General features: G+C 42.1%; 2 protein-coding genes across 4 annotated transcripts in view; one reads left to right on the forward strand and one right to left on the reverse strand.

Annotated features, from left to right (window-relative positions):
* LOC105358811 (serum response factor-like) overlaps positions 1-3,328 on the reverse strand; it is a 15,982-nt gene extending 12,654 nt beyond the window's left edge. For both annotated transcript variants that reach the window (XM_023953498.1, XM_023953502.1), the window contains exon 1: positions 2,763-3,328. In XM_023953498.1, coding sequence (XP_023809266.1) covers positions 2,763-3,143 — 381 coding nt within the window. In that variant the 5' untranslated portion in view covers positions 3,144-3,328. The remainder of the gene's footprint in view (positions 1-2,762) is intronic.
* Positions 3,304-17,210, forward strand: LOC101163304 (opsin-5). 2 transcript variants are annotated; one of them, XM_023953505.1, is made up of 6 exons: positions 3,304-3,548; positions 13,415-13,620; positions 14,675-14,774; positions 14,855-14,959; positions 15,044-15,267; positions 16,471-17,210. In XM_023953505.1, exons 1-6 carry the CDS (start codon positions 3,479-3,481, stop codon positions 16,939-16,941), a joined length of 1,176 nt encoding a protein of 391 aa, XP_023809273.1. In that variant the 5' UTR covers positions 3,304-3,478; the 3' UTR covers positions 16,942-17,210. The 2 variants fall into 2 exon arrangements, with proteins under 2 accessions (XP_023809273.1, XP_004086040.2); XM_004085992.4 differs by lacking the exon at positions 3,304-3,548 and adding an exon at positions 12,360-12,751.
* Positions 17,211-21,635: the final 4,425 nt, after the last annotated feature.

Below are 21,635 nucleotides of genomic sequence, written 5' to 3' on the forward strand. Positions count from 1 at the left end.
CACGCCACGGTCCACTGTGAAGGACATTGTCCACAACATGGCAGACCGCATCCTCCAGCTGATGAGTAGGGTCATCCGGCTTCCCAGTGGGGAATGAACTACCATAAGTCGACTCTGGTTTTGAGCAGTTTGCTGGGTCATCCGGCTTCCAAAAGGTCGTGGGGATCATCGATGGCTGCCACATAAGAATAAAGGCCCTAAAAGAAAATGCAGTCATATATGCCGGTCCAGAGCATCCCAAACATGCTCAATGGGTGACATGTCCGGTGAGGATGCTGGCCGTGCAAGAACTGGGATGTTTTCAGCTTCCAAGAATTGTGTACAGATCCTTGCAACATAGGGCCGTGCATTATCATGCTGCAACATGAGGTGATGTTGTTGGATGTACGGCACAACAATGGGCCCCAGGATCTCGTCACGGTATCTCTGTGCATTCAAAAGGCCATCAATGAAATGCACCTGTGTTCTTCGCCCATAACATATGCCTGCCCATACCATTACCCCACCACCACCATGGGCTACTCGATCCACAACATTGACATCAGGAAACCGCTCACCCACACGACGCCACACACGCTGTCTGCCATCGGCCCTGAACAGTGTAAACCGGGATTCATCCGTGAAGAGAACACCTCTCCAACGTGCCAGACGCCATCGCATGTGAGCATTTGCCCACTCAAGTCGGTTACGACGACGAACTGGAGTGAGGTGGAGACCTCGATGAGGACGACGAGCATGCAGATGAGCTTCCCTGAGACGGTTCTGACAGTTTGTGCAGACATTCTGTGGTTATGCAAACCGATTGTTTCAGCAGCTGTCCGAGTGGCTGGTCTCAGACCATCTTGGAGGTGGACCTGCTGGATGTGGAGGTCTTGGGCTGGTGTGGTTACACGTGGTCTGCGGTTGTGAGGCCGGTTGGATGTGCTGGCAAATTCTGGTAAACGCCTTTGGAGACGGTTTATGGTGGAGAAATGGACATTCAATTCCCTAGCAACAGCTCTGGTGGACATTCCTGCTATCAGCATGCCAACAACACGCTCCCTCAAAACTTGTGACATCTCTGGCATTGTGCTGTGTGATACAACTGAAGATTTCAGAGTGGCCTTTTCTTGTGGCCAGTCTAAGGCACACCTGTGCAATAATCATGCTGTCTAATCAGCATCTTGATATGGCACACCTGTGAGGTGGGATAGATTGTCTCGTCAAAGGAGAAGTGCTAACCATCACAGATTTAGACAGATTTGTGAACAATATTTCAGAGAACTGGTTATTTTGTGTATGTGGAAAATGTTTCACATCTTTGAGTTCATACCATAAAAAATGGGAGCAATAACAAAAGTGTTGTGTTTATCTTTTTGGTCAGTGTATGAAAATCCTTTTGAGATTTTTAAAAATGGCTCAGATTTAAAGAATACATGTAAATAACTCATTTTTGTTCATGCATTTATCAAACAAATGGCAAAAACAACGATGACGCTTCATTTTTTGAACAATGTTTTATTAGCTCATATAGCTTATCAGACTCGTGTTTCTCTTCCTCCATTCTGGCTCCTTCTACAAAAACCTTTACCCCAATATGACACCGATTAACAGTTTAAAGATCAATGAAGACAAATATGATCAAGTGTGATCTTCAAAACAATGGAGGTTGTCGATTGAGGAATATAACCTATCACACATGTCCCATTACATATTTACAAATATATTTGGCAACAAATACGTGATACTTCTTAATATACTTACATTTTAAGTCGTCTTCCTTGCGCAACCGTCCACCATTTTTGAATAATTCAAATGCAATGCATTCTGGTCAATCTTCACTAATCGAGTGAGCATCGATCCACACTAGTTTTTTGTAGAGACTTCTGGGAAATTTCGAGTGCACTCGATTTTTGAACTGTAGATTCGGACACCCCTACAAAATGGCGGCCGCACTATATAGTGCACTATATAGGGGTTAGGGCGGTTATTCGGATGGTGGGGGGCCCCGCCCTGATGAGGAACTGACAGTTTGTGGAATTTTGACACAAATGAAAATGCAGACACCAGGGGGCGCCGTTTTACAATTTCCTTTGAATTCTAACCCAAAAACAGCATCTTACAGCGTCATTAAGTTACTCTAAAATGAAGTCAGAGCAAACCACGGATTGAAATGTCATTTCTTAATGTTGACTTTATGTTCACAGATTCTGATAAATCCCAGATCCGAGGGGCTGAGAAAAGAGGAAAAGACGAAGAGAAAACAAGAACAGAATAAAAAAAAAAACACGCCAGAAAAAGCTGACAACAGAAAGAAAAGACAGAAAATCTTCATTTGTTCTTTCTAGCAAGTGAGGGATTAACAAATTATTGCATTTAATAAACATCCATAACGCTTCAATATGATTTCCGTTTTTGAAGTCTTATCACAACATTTGGATTCAATCAAGGAAGGAATTTAAAAATAATAAATAATACTAATACTACCCCATGTTATCGTGGGCCCCCCAATTGCTAAATCCGCCACTGCTCCCCCCACCAAGCACTTCCACTTTGAAGTTGATCTCTATGTTTACCGTTTAATTATCTTCCGACCAATGAGAGTCTTTGTTTTGCCTCTTGGCCAATAATAAAGTTGTTTTGACAAATATGAATGTAAATGTCATTTTAGAGAAGATTCAGGTTCGCTTGTGTTGAAGTTTGACTAAAACAAGTAGCCGTAGTCCCTGCTTTAGTCCCAGACTGTGGACCCTCCCAGACCCCCCCGGTCCCCCCAGACCCACCTTCTTCATGATGCCGGTCTTCCTCTTGCTGAACGTGGTGTAGCGCCTCAGCTTGTTGTCGATGAACTCCATCTTGATCTTGACCCTCCCTCTGGTCTTCTTCCCGGGTTTGACGCCCACCAGTCCGGAGCCCGACCCCCCCGAAGCCCCGCTCGGGATTCCGCTGCGGGGCCCCTGATGCAGGGCCGCCTTGTCCAGCCGCTCCCGCTTCACGGACCTCCCGTCCTCGCCGGACTCCACCGCGTCTTCGTCGTCTCCGGAGTCGGAGTCCTGCTCGGAGCCGCTCACCAGCGCCTCGGCACCCGCCGCCTCCGGTCCAACCACGGCTGCCCGAGCCCCGAGCCCGCTGCCAGGTCGCTGTGCTCCGGTTCTGGTGCCCATCGCTGCCCGGGCCTCCAGACCTTCGGGAGGCGAAGCCTTCGAGGGGTTAACCGCTGACGGAACCGACTCCAGCAGCAAGTAGATCCTCGGGTCCACCGGGAAGCAGGCACCGAGGCAGCTGCATGTCGCGTGAAGTTTGGCGCGCGGCCTTCGTTCTAAAATTGAGATCACTCCGCTGCACTGTAGGAAGTGACGGGAGGGTGACGTCAGGACTCTTCCGCCGTGGCGCGTAGTTCGTTTGTTTCTCAACATACCTCAGGATTACCGTCACCAAAAACGAGAAGTTCTTTCAATGTCAGTCCCGTTACAGAGAAAACCAGAAAACATTTTAACTTATGGCTTCAAAGAGACCTGAGGCTGAAAGGCAGAGGGAATCCCTCCACTCACCGACTCTGCTTTATCTCTGTACGTAGACAATCATTAAAATCTGTTGACCAGATTTTATTTAACTTTATCTGGAAAAACCGTATACATTATTTAAAAAAATCTGTGGTAATGAACTCTTACGAGAATGGAGGACTAAACTTTCTGGATTTAAAACACTAAATAACACATTTAAAATAAACTGGATCAAATCTTACCTAAGAAAAACGATATCGATTGGGAATATACTTCCACATTTAATATTTTCAAATTGGCTGCACGGTGGTGCAGTGGTTAGCGCTCTTGCCTCACAATCAAGAAGGCCCCCGGTTCAAGTCCCTTTCTCTGTGGAGTTAGCATGTTCTCCCTGTGCATGCGTGGGTTCTCTCTGGGGTCTCCGGCGTCCTCCCACCATCCAAAAACATGCTTCAGAGGACAATTGGCACCTCTAAATTGTCCCTAGGTGTGAGTGTGCATGGGTGTGTGATTGCTGCCCTGTGACAGACTGGCGACCTGTCCAGGGTGTCCCCTGCCTTTGCCGGGATAGGCTCCAGCAGCCCCGTGACCTTGAAAGGGATAAAGCGGTCGAAGATGATGAATATTTTCAAATTTAGGCAACCCTAACTTTCTTCTCCTTTGTCATTAAAATGTTGCTAAAATATCAGCTTAACCATCAGCATTCCACAAACAAGCTCTTCTTCATGGGTATTTCTATACAAACACAATTTCTCTGCCCATAACTTATTTATTTGAAACAACAAATTTATATTTTGCAAGAACAAATCTTTGTTTTTTCCACATTGGTTTGAGAAAAAAATTCTACTGGTGGGTCAACTTTTGACACGAACGGGCATTTATTAAGTTTTACTGAATTCAACTCTAAATACAATCTGGTTGTGACTCCTAAAGAATATAAGATAAGATAAAGATACTTTATTGATCCCAGCTTGGGAAATTGAGTTGTTGCAGCGTCGGCGTTAGGCTCAAGATACAAACATACACACAATAGACGACAACAGAGAACCAACACAATCAGTCGGAAAGAAACATCAGTGAATTAGAACAGTTGTATTGCGTGCCACATCAGGAGAGAAAAACAGACAGACCATAAATGACTTTATGTATTGCACATGGATGACAAGTTCTAGAGTCCAATGGAGTGAGGTATGAAAGATCTCTTGTAGCGGTTTGTGTGACAGCGAAGCTGCCTTAGCCTGTTGGAGAAGGAGCTCCGCTGATCGTCAAGAACAGAATGGAGACTCCGGATTATCCATGATGGACATGAGCTTATTTAAAGTCCTCCTCTCCATCACAGATTCAAATGTGTTCATTTTACAACCGATTATGGAGCCAGCTCTTCGGATCAGTTTGTTCAGTCTATTACTGTCCTTAGCAGATATGCTGCCCCCCCCCAGCAGACCACCGAGAAGAACAGAGTGCTGGCCACAACAGACTGGTAAAAAATTTCAAGCATCTTGCTGCAGACGTTGAAGGACCTTAGCCTTCTGCTGCTGGCCTTCTTATACACAGCGGTGCTGTTGCTCTTCCAGCTCAGTCTGTTGTCGATGGTTACTTCCAAGTACATGTACTCCTCTACCTCTGCCACATCTCTGCCCAAGATGCTGAGAGGCTGGGAAGCTGGTGGTTTCTTCCTGAAGTCCATCACCATCTCTCTGGTCTTTTCCACATTCAGCAGCAGGTGGTTTGCTCCAGACCACCTCATGAATTTATCCATAAGTTCCCTGTACTCCTCCTCCCGCCCACCATTAATGCAGCCAACAACAGCAGAGTCATCAGAGAACTTCTGAAGATGGCAAGACTCTGAGTTGTACTGGAAGTCACTGGTGTACAAAGTGAACAGGAAGGGAGAGAGCACAGTTCCCTGTGGGGCCCCCACACTGCTTGTCACCACGTCAGACAGGACACCGCCCAACCGGACAAACTGCGGCCTGTCTGACAAGTAATCAATGATCCAGGAGACCAAGGCGCCGTCCACACCCATCTGCTGCAGCTTCAGTAACCAGGGCTGGATGGTGTTGAACGCACTGGAGAAATCAAAGAATGTGACCCTCACAGTGCCCCCCCCTCCATCCAAACCATCGTGTTTGATGCTGTTTCCAAAGAAATATGTCAAATGTTTAAAACAACTGTTAGGAATGAAGAAATGCCCTCTATGGATACGACTGACACCCCCACAGGAGGAATCTGCTTTACTCCGACCCACAAGAACAACAACAAAAAAGTATGTGTGTTGTTTCAAAGGGATGTCATTTCTATACCAAAAACTACGTTTTGTTCCCAACAGTATTTGGAGGAAAGACTGGAGTGTGACCCAAAAATTTATGATAAATACTAAAAAAAGGAAAAAAGTTTCTTTTAAAATAATTCACAGAATATACCCCACCTATCAATTCATGCTAAGATACATTTAAACAACTGATCCTAACTGTACTTTTTGCAAAGAACATCCAGAAACAATTAACCCTCTTTTTTGGAGCTGTACTGAAATGAACATTAAAAAAATATATCCACCCCAACTTCACTCTGATATTTGAACATATCATTTCTGGCTTTCATAATAAAAACTTAGACTCAAGTAAAAAACTCATAATTAATCTTATTATTATATTTGGCAAATTTCATATTCATAAATGCACATTTTCTTCAGCTTCTATTTTTTTACCCGTGTTAATCAAACAAATTGAAATGTATCTCAGTACTTTCTCTAAAATGATGCCCGACGGAGACAATCAGAGGTGGTTAAGTTAAACGTAGCTTCGGTGAAAGGAATTAAAACCAAACACAGCCATCATAAAATTAGTCTCTATGCGGATGACATATTACTGTTTTTAAGTAATTTACATTCTGTAAATGAAACAGCAACAATCATTAATGAATTCTCCTCCATATCAGACTATTCCATTAATTGGAATAAGTCTGTTTTATTACCACTCAACAGGAATGCGGAACAAAGACTCACAATACCAGTCAAATCAGTAAAAATATCAAATATTTAGGTATCAATTTTTCCCCAAAACTATCAGAAGTGGTGCAGCTAAACTACACCCCATTACTGAAAAACATACAGGACGATCTAACACGCTGGACCAACCTGCCTCTGTCCCTTATGGGCAAGGTAGCCACGGTTAAAATGAAAATCTTACCCAAAGTTAATTATCTCTTCTCAATGATTCCCACACAACCGCCATTAAAATGGTTCAAAACATTAGACTCATCCATATCAAGCTTTCTATGGAACAATAAACCTGCAAGAATTAGTCTAAAAACTTTAAAATCTGCAAAAAGCTGTGGAGGATTAGAATTACCTAACTTCCACAAATACTTTCTTGCAAATAGATTGCAATACATCTTAAAATGGTTAAAAAATAATCCAGAAACCAACTCATGGTTAGACTTGGAACAGGCGTTATGTGGAAAGATTAACCTGTCAGATCTTCCATTTATTAGCCAAACAGTTAAAAAACAGGATTGTTTTCAAAGTATTAATATAAATGCCACTTTAACAGCCTGGTGGGAATTTCTCAAAATATCAAAATCATCAATTCTACCGTGCAAAATGACACCCATCTGGAACAACCCAGACATCCTAATAAACAAAAAAATGATTCACTTCCCAGCTTGGCAAGCAGGGGGCATAAAACAACTAGAGCACGTAATTATTGATAGAAGATTCATAACTCCCCAGGAACTTCAAGACAAACATGGAATAAATAACTTCTTGGAATATCAGCAACTTAAATCAAGTATTACTAAAAAGTATAAATTTAAAGACGACGATTTAAAGCTACCAGATGTAGTTACCACTCTGATTAATTTTTCAATGAATAGAACTCTCTCAACAACGATAAGATGGGTGTCATTTTGCACGGTTGAATTGATGATTTTGATATTTTGAGAAATTCCCACCAGGCTGTTAAAGTGGCATTTATATTAATGCTTTTGAAACAATCCTGTTTTTTAACTGTTTGGCTAATAAATGGAAGATCTGACAGGTTGATCTTTCCACATAACGCCTGTTCCAAGTCTAACCATGAGTTGGTTTCTGGATTATTTTTTAACCATTTTAAGATATATTGTAATCTATTTGCAAGAAAGTATTTGTGGAAGTTAGGTAATTCTAATCCTCCACAGCTTTTTGCAGATTTTAAAGTTTTTAGACTAATTCTTGCAGGTTTATTGTTCCATAGAAAGCTTGATATGGATGAGTCTAATGTTTTGAACCATTTTAATGGCGGTTGTGTGGGAATCATTGAGAAGAGATAATTAACCTTAGGTAAGATTTTCATTTTAACCGTGGCTACCTTGCCCATAAGGGACAGAGGCAGGTTGGTCCAGCGTGTTAGATCGTCCTGTATGTTTTTCAGTAATGGGGTGTAGTTTAGCTGCACCAGTTCTGATAGTTTGGGGGAAACGTAGATAGCCAGATATTTGATATTTCCTGTTTTAACTGGAATTGTGAGTCTTTGTTCCATATTCCTGTTGAGTGGTAATAAAACAGACTTATTCCAGTTAATGGAATAGTCTGATATGGAGGAGAATTCATTTATGATCATTGCTGTTTCATTTACAGAATGTAAATTCCTTAAAAACAGTAATATGTCATCCGCATAAAGACTAATTTTATGATGGCTGTGTTTGGTTTTTATTCCTATAATGCTCTCATTCTGTCTTATTGCTGCAGCTAAAGGCTCAATGAATATAGCAAAAAGAGAAGGAGAGAGTGGGCAGCCCTGTCTGGTTCCTCTTCCAAGAAAAAACCTGTTTGAAGTCTGTTTATTAGTTCTAACTGATGCATTGGGGTTGTGATATAATATTTTGATCCAATTGATGAATGATTCTCCAAACCCAAACTTATGGAGGTAGGCAATGAGGAACTTCCAATTTACTCTATCAAAGGCTTTTTCAGCATCCAGTGATAGTATGGTCATTTCCTGGTTTTTAATGGTGGCAAAGTCTATTATATTAACTAGTCTACGGACATCATCATCCGAGTGTCTGCCTTTGATGAATCCAGTCTGGTCGAAGTGAATTATGTGAGGAGTGATTATTTCTATTCTCTGTGCTAGTGCTTTTCAGATAATTTTTACATCTGCATTGATTAGAGAAATAGGGCGATAGCTTGAAGGACTAGTGGGATCTTTGTCTGGTTTTAGAAGAAGAATTATGTTGGCTGAGTTCATGTTAGGTGGCATTGATTGGCTCTCATTAATAGATGTGACAGTTTTATAAAATGTTGGTGCCAGTTGTTCCCAGAATTCTTTATAAAACTCTGCAGGAAAGCCGTCAGGCCCTGGTGCTTTACCATTGGGCATAAGTAACAGCTTCATGAAGTTCAGACAGCGAGAGCGGAGAATCTAAGTTTGTGATTTGATCCTCATTTAGCCTGGGTAGGTTTACATTATTAAGAAATGAGTCAATACTTTGCTCTGACGGATTGATCTGCGGTGTGTACAGGTTTTTATAAAAGTTTTCAAATGCGTTATTAATTTTGACCGGGTCATGGGTGACATTTCCTGTTTGGTCCATAATAGAGGTGATTGATGATTTTTCTCTATTAATTTTAAGCTGATTAGCCAGAAATTTGCCAGATTTATTAGAGTTTTCAAATCTTTCAATTCGTAGCCTTTGTATTTGAAATTGTGTTCGTTTATTAATGATGTCATTTAACTGCAGCTTTAAATTTTTCAGATCTCCCAGAATGCGTTCCTGTGCAGAAGCAGCATAAGCAGTCTCCAGGGTTTTGATTTTATTTTCTAATTCTAATAAATCTGCTTTCTCTTTGCGTTTTTTGTGCGTTGAATAAGAAATGATTTTCCCTCTCATGACTGCCTTTGCTGTTTCCCAAAGAACGCACGGTGGGATGTCTGGAGTATTGTTGAAGTCTAAGAAGGTTGCCCACTCTTTTTTAAAGAATTCAAGAAATTCCTGGTCCTTTAACAGAGACGTATTAAACCTCCAGGTTGTACCAGAGGGTGTGGATTTTTCCCTAGAAATGTTTACAGAGACTGGTGCATGATCACTGATAATAATTGGATGGATATTGGAGCTTTGAATATTTTTTAAAAGAGAGTTACTGATTAATAAATAGTCTAAACGGGAGTGTGAATGGTGAACTGGAGAAAAAAAGGTGAACCCTTTAGTGTTTGGGTGACATGAGCGCCACGCGTCGCAGAGACCCAGATCATTCATGTACTGCTTTAGAATACTTGCAGATCGCCATGTACGCTGATTTGCTGCTGTGCTGAGTCTGTCAAGTTCAGGGTCCAAAACAAGGTTGATGTCTCCTCCTATAATGATTGTGGAGTCAGAGTGGACTGAGAGTGAGGTGAAGAATCTGTGAAAGAAGGAAGAGTCGTCAACATTAGGGCCGTAAACACTCGCTATACAAAAGTCCTTATTCTGAATGGATATATTAATGATTACAAATCTGCCTTCTGGGTCAGTAACTGTATCCTTATGAGTAAAATTAAGATTTTTATTAATTAAAACAGCAACTCCTCGTTGTTTGGAGTTGTAACTGGCAGAGTATATAACTGGAAATTGTAAGCAGCACATAAGGTGATTCAAAGAATTTGATAAATGGGTCTCCTGCAGTAGAGCTATATCTGCTTTTAGACCATCCAGGTGATTTAACACTTTCAGTCTCTTTGGCTCAGAGCCAAGTCCACGCACATTCCAGCTAACGATGTTAAGACTGTTCATAACTGCTCTGACTGAAAAGGTGTAAAGCTAAGTAGTGCTTGTGTACCAGTCCATGTGCGCGTGCCCGCATTGAGAAGCGCTGTGCGCGTGAACGTTTTCTGGCTATGTGAGCTGCGTGTCGCGTGCGTCCTATGAGAGCCTGTGTGAGGTGATTGCAGTATGTCGGCGTGTGCGTGCGGGATCGCATGTGCACGCCGAACAACAATATTAATAGCTCCTGGAAAATAAGAATGGCACGGGAAAAGCCTGCATCGGAGAAGCCAACTGCCACATCCAAAAAGGCAGAGATGACGACACATGACCACGAATACGCCATGGAAGTATCCTCGCTGTCTGCTAAAAGGAAAACCCCGGTTACACCCACCAAACCCTCCATTCCACCTAACAAGGTGGTCGTCTCTAACAAAAGTGATCTCGAGTTGTCAGCTCTAACTGCCGCCATCGAAAAACTGACGGCGAGATTTGACGACTTTGACGGCAGACTTCAGGAAAACTCTGTGATTCTGGCTAATCTGACGAAGATCACTGAGGTAAACGCTGCTGATATAAAGGACTGAAATCCAAAGTGGAAAATCTGGAAAAAGAAGTTTCTGTGCTGAAAAAAGAAAATGATGACTTAAAGAGAGGGTGGTGGAGATGGAGCGATATTAACGGCGCTGGAACCTGAAACTACAAGGTTTGAAAGAAAAAAGCGAGGAAAACATCCTCAAAGAAGTCCTGGAGATCCGGTCAAAGATGGCGCCACAGCACAGCTCGCTGTTGGAAATGGTTGTGGACACAGAACATCGGCTGGAGGAGAGAAACCGGGAGGCACCGGCAAAACCTCATCCAGTTCTCCATGAGGCACTACCGCCACATCTTCTGGACGGTTTCTAAGGATGCAAAGGTTTGTCAAGAGATGGGAATCTTCTTCAAGCAGGATTTCTGCAAATCCGACCGAGAATCAAGAGCTGCTGTCTGGCCCAAAATGGAGAAAGGAGAGCTGCGGGACAGAACGTCTGCTATCGGGGCCACATCGGGAACGCTAATGGAGTCCGTTTGTCTCCAGACTAGCTGTGTTTTATTTATTCTTCTTTATACGTTTGGAGTTAATTATCATACATGCTTTGTTATTTAAAGCATAAACTTCATTTGCTCCGTTTTTTCCACACCTTAAGTTCACAGAGGAAAGTGAAACTCTGTTGTTGTTAACTTGAAAGTTATAAGTTTTAAAGTATTTTTTTCTAAAAGTTTGAGGTCTAGTTTTGCATTACAATGTTGTTTGGGATCTGAATTCCAACCGCTCACTTTCACCTTCAGTAACTAGCTAAGTAAGTAACTTTTTGTTCATTTTTGTGTTATTGGTTTTTTTTGTGTTTCATGTCTAATTTTAACTTTGTTTCCTTAAATGTTTACGAGACGATGTCAAAAGAAAATCTATGTTCCTATTCTGTAAAAATGTAAAGCCAGCTGCATTCTACTGCAGGAAACTCATTCTGTTAAAGCAGACCAACAGTTCCGGTCTAAATAGAATCCTGTTCTGTCACGGTACAAACAAATCTTCTGTTGCTTTGCTCTTTAAAACTGTCCATCAAAGTGGTTCCCCGTATCTCTGATGATGACGGCCACTGGCTCATCTGTGTTCTTAAAACTGATGATGGTTTTCTGATCCTATGCAATGTCTATGGTTATAATATTCCTAGTCAAAACAAATGATTATGAACAAAAATCACAAAACATATCAAACGTCTCAATCATAAGTACTGTACAAATACTGTAGTAATTGGTGGTGATTATAACATGGTTCTAGATGAATGACTGGATAGAGGACCCTCAAAGTTCAATACCCATCATATTAATCCAACTTTACGGGACTTTTGTCTTGATCTTAATGTTTCTGACCCCTGAAATCAACAAACAGAGTCTCTATTGCTTTGTTGACCTCTCACATGACCCTCCCCTCAGTTATCTCAGTCATAGCGTGGTCAGACAGTGAAGGATTATGGGTCTGCTCCAGGATCAGGTGTCTACTGACCTCTGACATGATCAGGGATCCAAGCTCCTTAAGTCTTTAATTGAACATTGTCAGCCGACTGGGGGGTGGGGGGGATTAGGTGTGTGTGTGTGGGCGGGGGGGGGGGGGGTGACATATCTGAGCTGTTTCTTCATGGAGGGGTTCATGTGTTTCATCAACATCAAAGTCCGACCCACCCTGGTGTCACATGTTCACAGGTGTGCTGAAACCTGCTCATCATCAGCAAATCTCAAGTGTTTCCACGGCAACCTGCTGCGTTCTGACTGGGGGCCGTCGTCCCACGGCTGATCCAGGATCAGCTTCTAAATTTACCTGGGATTACTGACGGCTGCTCTTTGATTCTGGAGCCTCAGAATGCCTCAGACCGGAGCAGGAACCGACATGTCGCTCAGAGGTTCTTCTCTGTCCCCCCCTTGGAAGAACCACACTTTCAGTTTGGAGGGAGGTAGAGACCCCCCTCTGTCTGACCAAGGTGAGACCATCATCGGAGTGTACCTGCTGCTGCTGGGTGAGTGTCCACGTTCACACATGCATCCTCTTTACCGCTTGGCCGGGGTAGCCTGGGTTGGACCTGCTCAGTTGTGGATCTGTTTTCAGTGAGATGTCTGTCATGACAGAGGATCTTTGTTCACTCATCTGTGGTTCTTAAACATCAATGGGGGTCCCATCTTTAAAGTCTTTGCCATGACTTGGCCTGGATTTGAACTCACGACCTTCCAGTCTCAGGGCAGGCGCTCTACCACAATGGCACTGAGCTGGTTTGTCATTGTCACAGGTACAAAGAGATTAAAAGTGCTTCCAACACTCCTAACCTAAAAACAGCCGAACCCGGCTTCATGGGGGCGAAGGCAGGGGACGTCCTGGACAAGTTGCCGGTTCAATCGCACAGCAACAATTCAGTGACCAATTAACCTATGAAGCATTTTGCTGTGAGGCAAGAGTGCCAACCACTGCTGCACAGCCACTGCATGGACTACCACTCAAAACAACCCAGGATACTGAATGTGTGTTAAAATAGTAAAATCCAGAGAAAATAATAATTGAATTATTAATAATATGAGGAAAACTTCACACTATGATCCACAGAGTACAGGGTTCTCCGTGGTCCAAACACTTGATGGTTCCAGTCTTCTGGTTTGGGGACTGAGGGTTTTCTGCTTGTCCTCTTCAGGCTGGATGTCGTGGTTTGGAAACAGCATCGTGCTCTTTGTTCTGTACAGACAGAGGGCGTCTCTGCAGCCCACAGACTACCTGACCTTTAACCTGGCTGTCTCTGACGCCAGCATCTCCGTCTTTGGCTACTCCAGAGGTATCATAGAGATCTTCAACATCTTCCAGGACAGCAGCTACATCATCTCCTCCATTTGGACCTGCCAGGTACCGAGACCATGTGACTCACAAAGCCACAGGCAGAGTCAAATACACAACACCAACGTGGCAATAAACAGCAGATCAAAGGTTCCCACCTGGGGCAAAAAGTCTGTAAAAGGTTAAACAGGTGGAAACGTGCAAACGCAAAACTTCACACAAACAGGATTCAAGGAAAAAAATCTGTAGAAACGATGAGTTCAGTGCATTTCTGTGTTGATGTGACCCACGTGAAAAACACCACAGACAGGTTTGACATCTTTGTGCTCCGGCTGGTTTTTTATCAACACTTGGCAAGTTATTAAATAATAGGATGGAGGGCAAATGTTTGTGTCACTCTAAGGCGTTACTGTCAGGCTCAAAGTTATAAACTTGTAGGAGTGGAAGGAAGTTTTAATTGTGTGTCTTCAGTTTGAGACAGCAAACGAGACAAAAGAATTCATGTTTTTCTGGACTTAAATTGTTAAAGGGGTGGGGGGTGGGGCTTAACCAATGTTAAATATTTAAGCAGAAATGGTGAATGGCATGGACTTTTGTTCAGTCAAATACACACACTGATGATCACCGGCGCCGACCCAGAAGCCAGGTAAGTGTCTAACCCAAGCACCCTTTGACACTGGGTCAGGCAGGCTGGGAACCGAACCTGTGATTTCCGATCAGAGCTCGGCCGCTCTATCTATCGTTACAAATGCAGAACGTGTGGGTAAATGTGCAGCATCGCTCGTTCTCCTGCGCGCTGGTGGATTCGCCAGGTCTGACCAGCTTCCAGATTCTGTAGACGCTCATGTTGTCATGGTTACTAGGCCAAAGTCACTGATGGATTCTGAGCTAAGCAGTTGAAGGCGGTCAACTTCCTGTGATGTGTGTCTGCAGTAAAAGCACAGGGAACCGGTTCCACATGAGTCATACCATCCAGACCGCTGGACCAAAGACGTCATCCATTCAGTTTTAGAAATCAGGCCCAGAAAAGATGCTTCATCAGGGGGGGCAGAATGCTGTATCGGTGCAGGTAATGTTTTGGTGGAGGGGTGGGGCCATTTGTGACCTGATGTCTGTGCTGCAGGTGGACGGCTTCCTCACCCTGCTGTTTGGGCTGAGCAGCATCTATACGCTGACGGTCATCAGCATCACCCGCTACGTCAAAGGCTGCCAGCCCGGTAGAGGTATCTCCTGAAGCCCCGCCTCTCGCTCACCACGATTCCCCAGACCTGATGCTTGAGCGTTTGTCCCATCTGTGTTTCAGCTCACCATATTACCAGGAGCAGTGTGTTTGTTTGTCTGCTGTTCATCTGGGTCACCGCTGGGTTCTGGTCCGGAGCTCCGCTGCTTGGATGGGGGAGTTACACAGGTGACAAACACATACAACCCCCCACAAACGCATATGCACGGCTGGTCCCGCCCCTCTCTTATATGGTTGGTTCTGTCAATGCAGATCGAGGATACGGCACCTGTGAGATTGACTGGGCCAAAGCTAACTATTCCAGGATCTACAAGTCTTACATTGTCTTCATCTTCATCTTCTGCTTCTTCATCCCGGTCCTCCTCATGCTCTTCTGCTACGTGTCCATCATCAACACGGTGAAGAGAGGAAACGCCCTCTCAGCCGAGGGAGACCTGACAGACCGGCAGCGGAAGATTGAGAGAGACGTTACCATCGTGAGTGTTCATCCACTGGTCCCGTTTGCTGGTTCTGGGTTCCCCTGGAGCACAGAACAGCAGCTTTGTGCTGAAATGCAGGACGTGCTGTCAGTAATGAGCTGCATATTGGTGTAAAAACAGACGAAAAGACACTTTTCCCTGGGTTGGAACCACAGATTCACGTTGATTATTTAAACGGTTGAAGAGTTTGGGTCATAGAGAGTTTTTAATAATAATAATAATAATAAGCTTTATTTGTATAGCACCTTTCAAGATATAGAATCACAAAGTGCTTTAGGAATCTTCTGGGACATGTCGGGCATTAAATGACAACAACACAGCACCAGTTTACTTCTGCAGCAGCGAGGCGGCTCCTGCTTCTCCTACACATTATACTGACATGTATACGTCTCTGGTTTAATAGATGGGACTTGAGAATCCGCTACCAATTTAGATGGTACATATGTGCCATATATAATAGTATGTACCATTGTAGATGGTATATATGTACCACAATAGATGGTACATATATACCATCTATTGTGGTACATAAAAATATATATATCACATCTATTATGGTACATATGTACCACAATAGATGGTATATATATATACTATAATAGATATGGCAAATGGCGTATACTTATATAGCGCTTTCTACCTTCTTATGAAGGCCCAAAGCGCTTTACAGTCACAGACCCATTCACCCATGCACACACACATTCACACTCTGGCGGCGGCTCCGCTGCCAAACACTGGCGCCAACCTCCCACCAGAGGCAAGGTGGGGTTCAGTGTCTTGCCCAAGGACACTTCGACACATGGGCGTGCAAGGCGGGAATCGAACCTGCAATCTTACGATCATGGGTCGACCGCCCTACCGCTGCACCACGGCCGCAGATATGGTATATATATGTACCATATCTATTCAGGGAAGACAGCAAACCAGCAGCCAGAGGAGAAACTGCATTACAGTTTGTAACAAATCCTAAAAAAACATAGACTGGTTGGGGGCGTGTTCTTGCCACAGGGGTTCCTGAACCAAGTGGACCTGCTGGTGCTGCTACAGAAGTTCCATGAGGCAGAACATTATTATCAGAATAGAGAACTAATTTCTACTAAATACCGGCTCAACACTAACACCTTTGGTTCTGCCCACCTCTGCTGTCTGTCCGGACACTACCAGCTTTGATCTGGTCTTTGTCTTCCAATTCTTCTTCAGGTCTCCATAGTCATCTGCACAGCCTTCATTCTTGCCTGGTCCCCGTATGCTGTAGTGTCCATGTGGTCCGCCTTGGGCTTCCACGTACCCAACCTGACCAGCATCTTTACACGCCTATTTGCCAAGTCTGCCAGCTTCTACAACCCTCTGATATATTTTGGCCTCAGCTCCAAGTTCCGTAAAGACGTCGTCATCCTGCTACCATGCACACATAACACCAAAGACACGGTCAGACTCAAGCATTTCACGCCAAAGGCTGATGCCCATGGACGCCTCGCTTCAGGGGGTGGAGTCAAACTCAAAGTTTCTCTCAACCAACCGGACAAGAAATACTCGCCTATGGAGGCCACAACCCCAGAGTCTGGCGGCTTCCCCTTTGGTCCATCTCCACCTGGCAACAAGGATGTGTCTTACATCAACATGCCCCGCCCCTCAGAGGCCAGCTCTGAGTTTGAGTGTGTGAGACTCTGAGAGGCTTGAAGGAGGAAGAACAGTGTCACACCTTCGAGTCTGCGACAGGGAGGCTGACCGCCACGACCAAACTGAAGGCGACCAAGACGACTCTGAAAACCCAAAGGGACGGTTTCAAATCAAGTTACTGAGATTCACACCCAGTGACTGACCTGAGCTGACCAGAGCGGTTCCGAGCTGCTGTGAGCCATCTAGCAAAACTATTGCAATTTCATGGAGTCTTTCATCTCCTCAGATAAACCAAAGACCTTCAGAGGGTCCAAGTCCCAGAAACGCAAAGAAAACACAATGTGAAGATGGGTGGTCCAAATCCCACGGACGAAAGCTAAAGTTCAAGAACCAACAGACAAATTCACTGATGGGAGTGATGGTTTGACCTCTTGTTTGTCTGTTTTGACCAGAAACAAACTCATAAATGTCCCACAGACACACATCTGCATTTACACACAAACCTGCAAAGAACAAATAATGATCAAATAAGTCTTGCAGGTCACCACCTTCTAGATCAGGGGTCGGGAACCTTTTTGGCCAAGAGAGCCATAAACGCCACATATTTTGAATTGTAATTTCGAAAGAGCCACAATAATGTAGTGTCCCTTCCCCACACTGAGGCACGGAGACTTAACCTCTTATAAAGTTCTTTATTCCGATTACTGCAGACCGCAACAAACGCCGTTCAATTAATTCAGCAACTCCTGAATCTCTCCCGCCGAGACGAGAGCGCGTCTCCCAACTTTATATTCGCTCCTACCGCTCCAGCCCTCCCATTTCCCTTATTCGGCCCACAGCTGAACCCCATTGGTCCAAACTAACAACAGGCTGAGCGACAGAACTGAGAGCCAATCAGATCTCTGCTTGACGCGTTCAATGAACTCCAGAACTTTTAACGCGACCCAACAGCCATCCAACTCAGTCCGCGACAATTTGTTTAAAACTAAATATACAAGTGAATGTGTGCATTTGATTTAATTTCAACATTTTTAAAGTACAATAAGTCTGTGGATTCTTTTTAATAACATTGTTATGCTGTTGCTAATAAATGATGAGTATTTCTCGTGGTAGTTTTGCTGATGGTCTAGTCTGGTTGATACGTGGTGAGTTTCTGCTTCATGCAGGCGTTGAGACTTTAAACGTGATCGTAGTCTGAATGTTCTGTAGATGTGAGACAGACTGATCACATGCAGACATGGAGCCAAACACACACTCACACGCTGCAGTGAGTGACAGGAAGCGGGTTTTACGTTTTTATCCCTGCGCGGTTCACCTGCTGCCTGTCCCCTCACCCCCCCCACCCTCTGCTTTCTCCCTCATACATCCCGTCCCCGCATCTGCGCGCTCTTTCTCAGAGACGGGAGCGCAGTTTTAGGCACGTCAATTCACAGGTTTCCAGCTGGTACAAACTCTGTCAAATAATAGATAATAGTAACTGATAGCGCTGGCGCAGATTTCTCTCTCTAAGCACTGCTACTACTGCGCGCCTCTGGCATCGCATCGCGCCCGAGAAGGACTGGTCTAATGAAAAAAAAAGTATAAGTAAAGATTTGTCTGCGAGCCACATGTGACCATCAAAAGAGCCATATATGGCCCGCGAGCCATAGGTTCCCGACCCCTGTTCTAGATCAACGTTTGCTGTCATGAGTTGGATCATGAACTGTGGTTTTTATAGTGTGTCATTGCAGTAAATTGTAATGTGATCATTCAGAAATGTTGTAAATGTTCTGGGAGCTTCAGCGGACCCAAACGTCTTCCACTTCTACTGCTGGTTAATGGAATTACCTTTGAAAGGGATGATATGACTCACCTTTTGTTTGACAATCGTTGGTTCAAGGTGAATAAAAAGATGCAAACAGTGAAGAGAAAAGATCGTTTAGTCATTGGACAAAAGTATTACTTCATTTCTCTGCATCGATCAGGATGTTCTCAGGTCCAGAACAACAGCTGGAAGAACGTTCTAGAACACGGATGTAAAGGTTCCCGTCTGGTTGCTAATTGATTCAAAGATTTTAAGCCAGTAGAATGATGGAAGAACAACTGTTTCTTTCTCTATTTGATTTTATTTTGACAACTTAGACAAAACATTTCATTTTATCAACATTTTCTCTATGTACACATATGAAGAAGAAATGAATACAAGTCTAAGGATTAGCAAAAGAAAAACAAATATAACACTAAGCAAACATCATTAAAACAAGAGAATATTAACAATAAAGAAAAAAATATATAAAATAAATTGGAAAATACCCAAAACTAAATAAAGACCATAAATGTATCCATAAACGTGAGGGTAAGGAAAAAATATATCAGTCCAGGTAAACTGACAATTTATACATTTTCTATTTTTTTATTTTTTTAATAGATTTACAAAAAAAGATTAAACTCATTAAAGAAAAATTGGGAGTGACTTTCAAAAATTGTCTGAATTAGCGTAACGTTATAACGTAAATAACATAAATACAAAAATAATGTAAAGACCATGAATATGTAAATTTGTAAACAATACCTAATTATGTACAGAATGTAAATTTGTAAATAATATAAATACATAATGTAAATACGCAAAGAATGTAAAGGACATAACTGTGTAAATAACGTTAATACGTAAATAACATAAATACATAAATAACGCAATTAACAAAAATATGTGCATAATTTAAAGAAATTAAATACGTAAAATTTTTTACCATTACCACGTAAAGAACGTAAATACGCAAAGAACGTAAAGAATGTACATTTGTAAATAACATTAATATGTAATTAACGTATATCGCAAATACATAAATAATGTAAATAACAGAAATACGTAAATAACGTAAATACTAAATAATGTAAAGAACGTAAATACACAAAAAACGTAAAGAATGTACATTTGTAAATAACGTAAATATGTCAATAACGTAAATAACATAAAATAAACACGTGAATATCATAAATAGCGTAAATACATTTGGAGTTACTAATCAAAAATCTATTCTCAACTTGTCATTTGAATCCATGGGAAGTGTTTTTGTCTCCAAGCATCACAAAGAGTGATTTTAACAAAAGCTATTCCAAATTCGGTTGTGGGATGTAAACCCGGCGGGGAATCCATCCATCAGTGGCACAAATCTCCCCTGACAACAATATTATCAGTTGGAAATTGTATTTTAATCACTTTAACAACTTTTGTAACTTCTACCAACAATAAATAAATGTCCTCTGTATCTATATTATATTCATTAGCAAAATCCCTCTATATTCAAGAGAACTGAAATCCAGTGTCCCTAAAATCTAATGACCTGACCCGGGACGTGTTGAACCCGATTCCAGGCCTGTTAGAGCCCGGACTAAACTAAAGTCTCTCCAAGACACTTAATTATCTTCACCCGAATGAGTCTCTTCAAGAAAAGAACTTCTACTTTTTGTTACTGAGGAAATAAAAATAAAGTTTTTTTATGTCTTTCTGTGGGATTTAGCGGGTACTTTACGTTGGGAACGCCAGGGGGCGGTGTGGGTATCGGATGTTCTCGGGTCGCCGGATGTTCTCGGGGTCCTTCGGGGTCCTTCGACCAATGATGACGTCACACTATTTGATTGGCTGTAAGTTGCCACGACCAATGAGTTAACGTGAGTTAACGCTAAGGTTTTTTTAAAACTTTATTGACACTTGCGGTATCATACATTAACAATGGCATTAACGTTAACAACGAACAATAACAATGTAATGAATATTGCTTCGAAGATCAGTCACCATTTCCAAACATAACATATTAACATAGAAAATAAAGAATAGAGGGGAAAAAAGAAACAATGAACATAACACACAAATAAATAAAAACATAAGTAAAATAAAATAAAGGAACATAGAACAAATCTAAATAGTCTAATACTAGTTAAGTTAGGGGTACTCGTGAAGTTTGTATTTCTGTTAAATGTTATAAAAAGTGGTTTGGTCTTCAAAACTTGACCTCACCAAGATGGCGGTGCTCTCCTCCCATGAGGAACCACGTGATGTCTCCTCTAGTGACATAACTTATTGGAAGGACCCTGAAGGACCCCGAGAACATCCGGCAACCCGAGAACATCCGGTACCCACAGCGGAGCCACCAATGAGTTATATCACTAGAGGAGACACGCCCGCTTTAGAAGCCTGGCCGACGGTGGCGGAGCGCGACGCCATCTTGGTGAGGTCAACGACGCCCACATGACAATGATTTCTATTGATTTTAGTGGTGTCTAAGTAGCTTTTATAAACTCTATATATTTTTAGATTTAAATATATTTATACATATATATAAATATATTATATTTTATGTATATAATATATATATATATACATCATTTTTTGTTGTTAAAGAAGACAAAACGTCAGCCTTAAAAGCTCAAACTTGAATGAAAATGCATTGTTGCAGGACTTCTTACAAATAAAAAAAATAGTAGAAAGAATTTTTAAAATTAATTTCTAAACATTTAAAAGTTTTAAACATCTTTGACATGTAATTTAAATTATTTAGAAAAACCCAACAATAAGTCAATAATAATAATAATAATAATTATAATAATAATAATAATAATAAATCAATAGTAAGTCAATACAAACAATAAATAACAATAAATAAATAATAAAACAAAACATAATAATAAAAATCGTGATATTATTTCTATTGTTATTATTATTATTATTATTATTATTATTATTATTAATAATAATAATAATA

This window comes from Oryzias latipes, chromosome 1 (genome assembly GCF_002234675.1).
Source record: "Oryzias latipes chromosome 1, ASM223467v1".
Classification (NCBI taxonomy): domain Eukaryota; kingdom Metazoa; phylum Chordata; class Actinopteri; order Beloniformes; family Adrianichthyidae; genus Oryzias; species Oryzias latipes.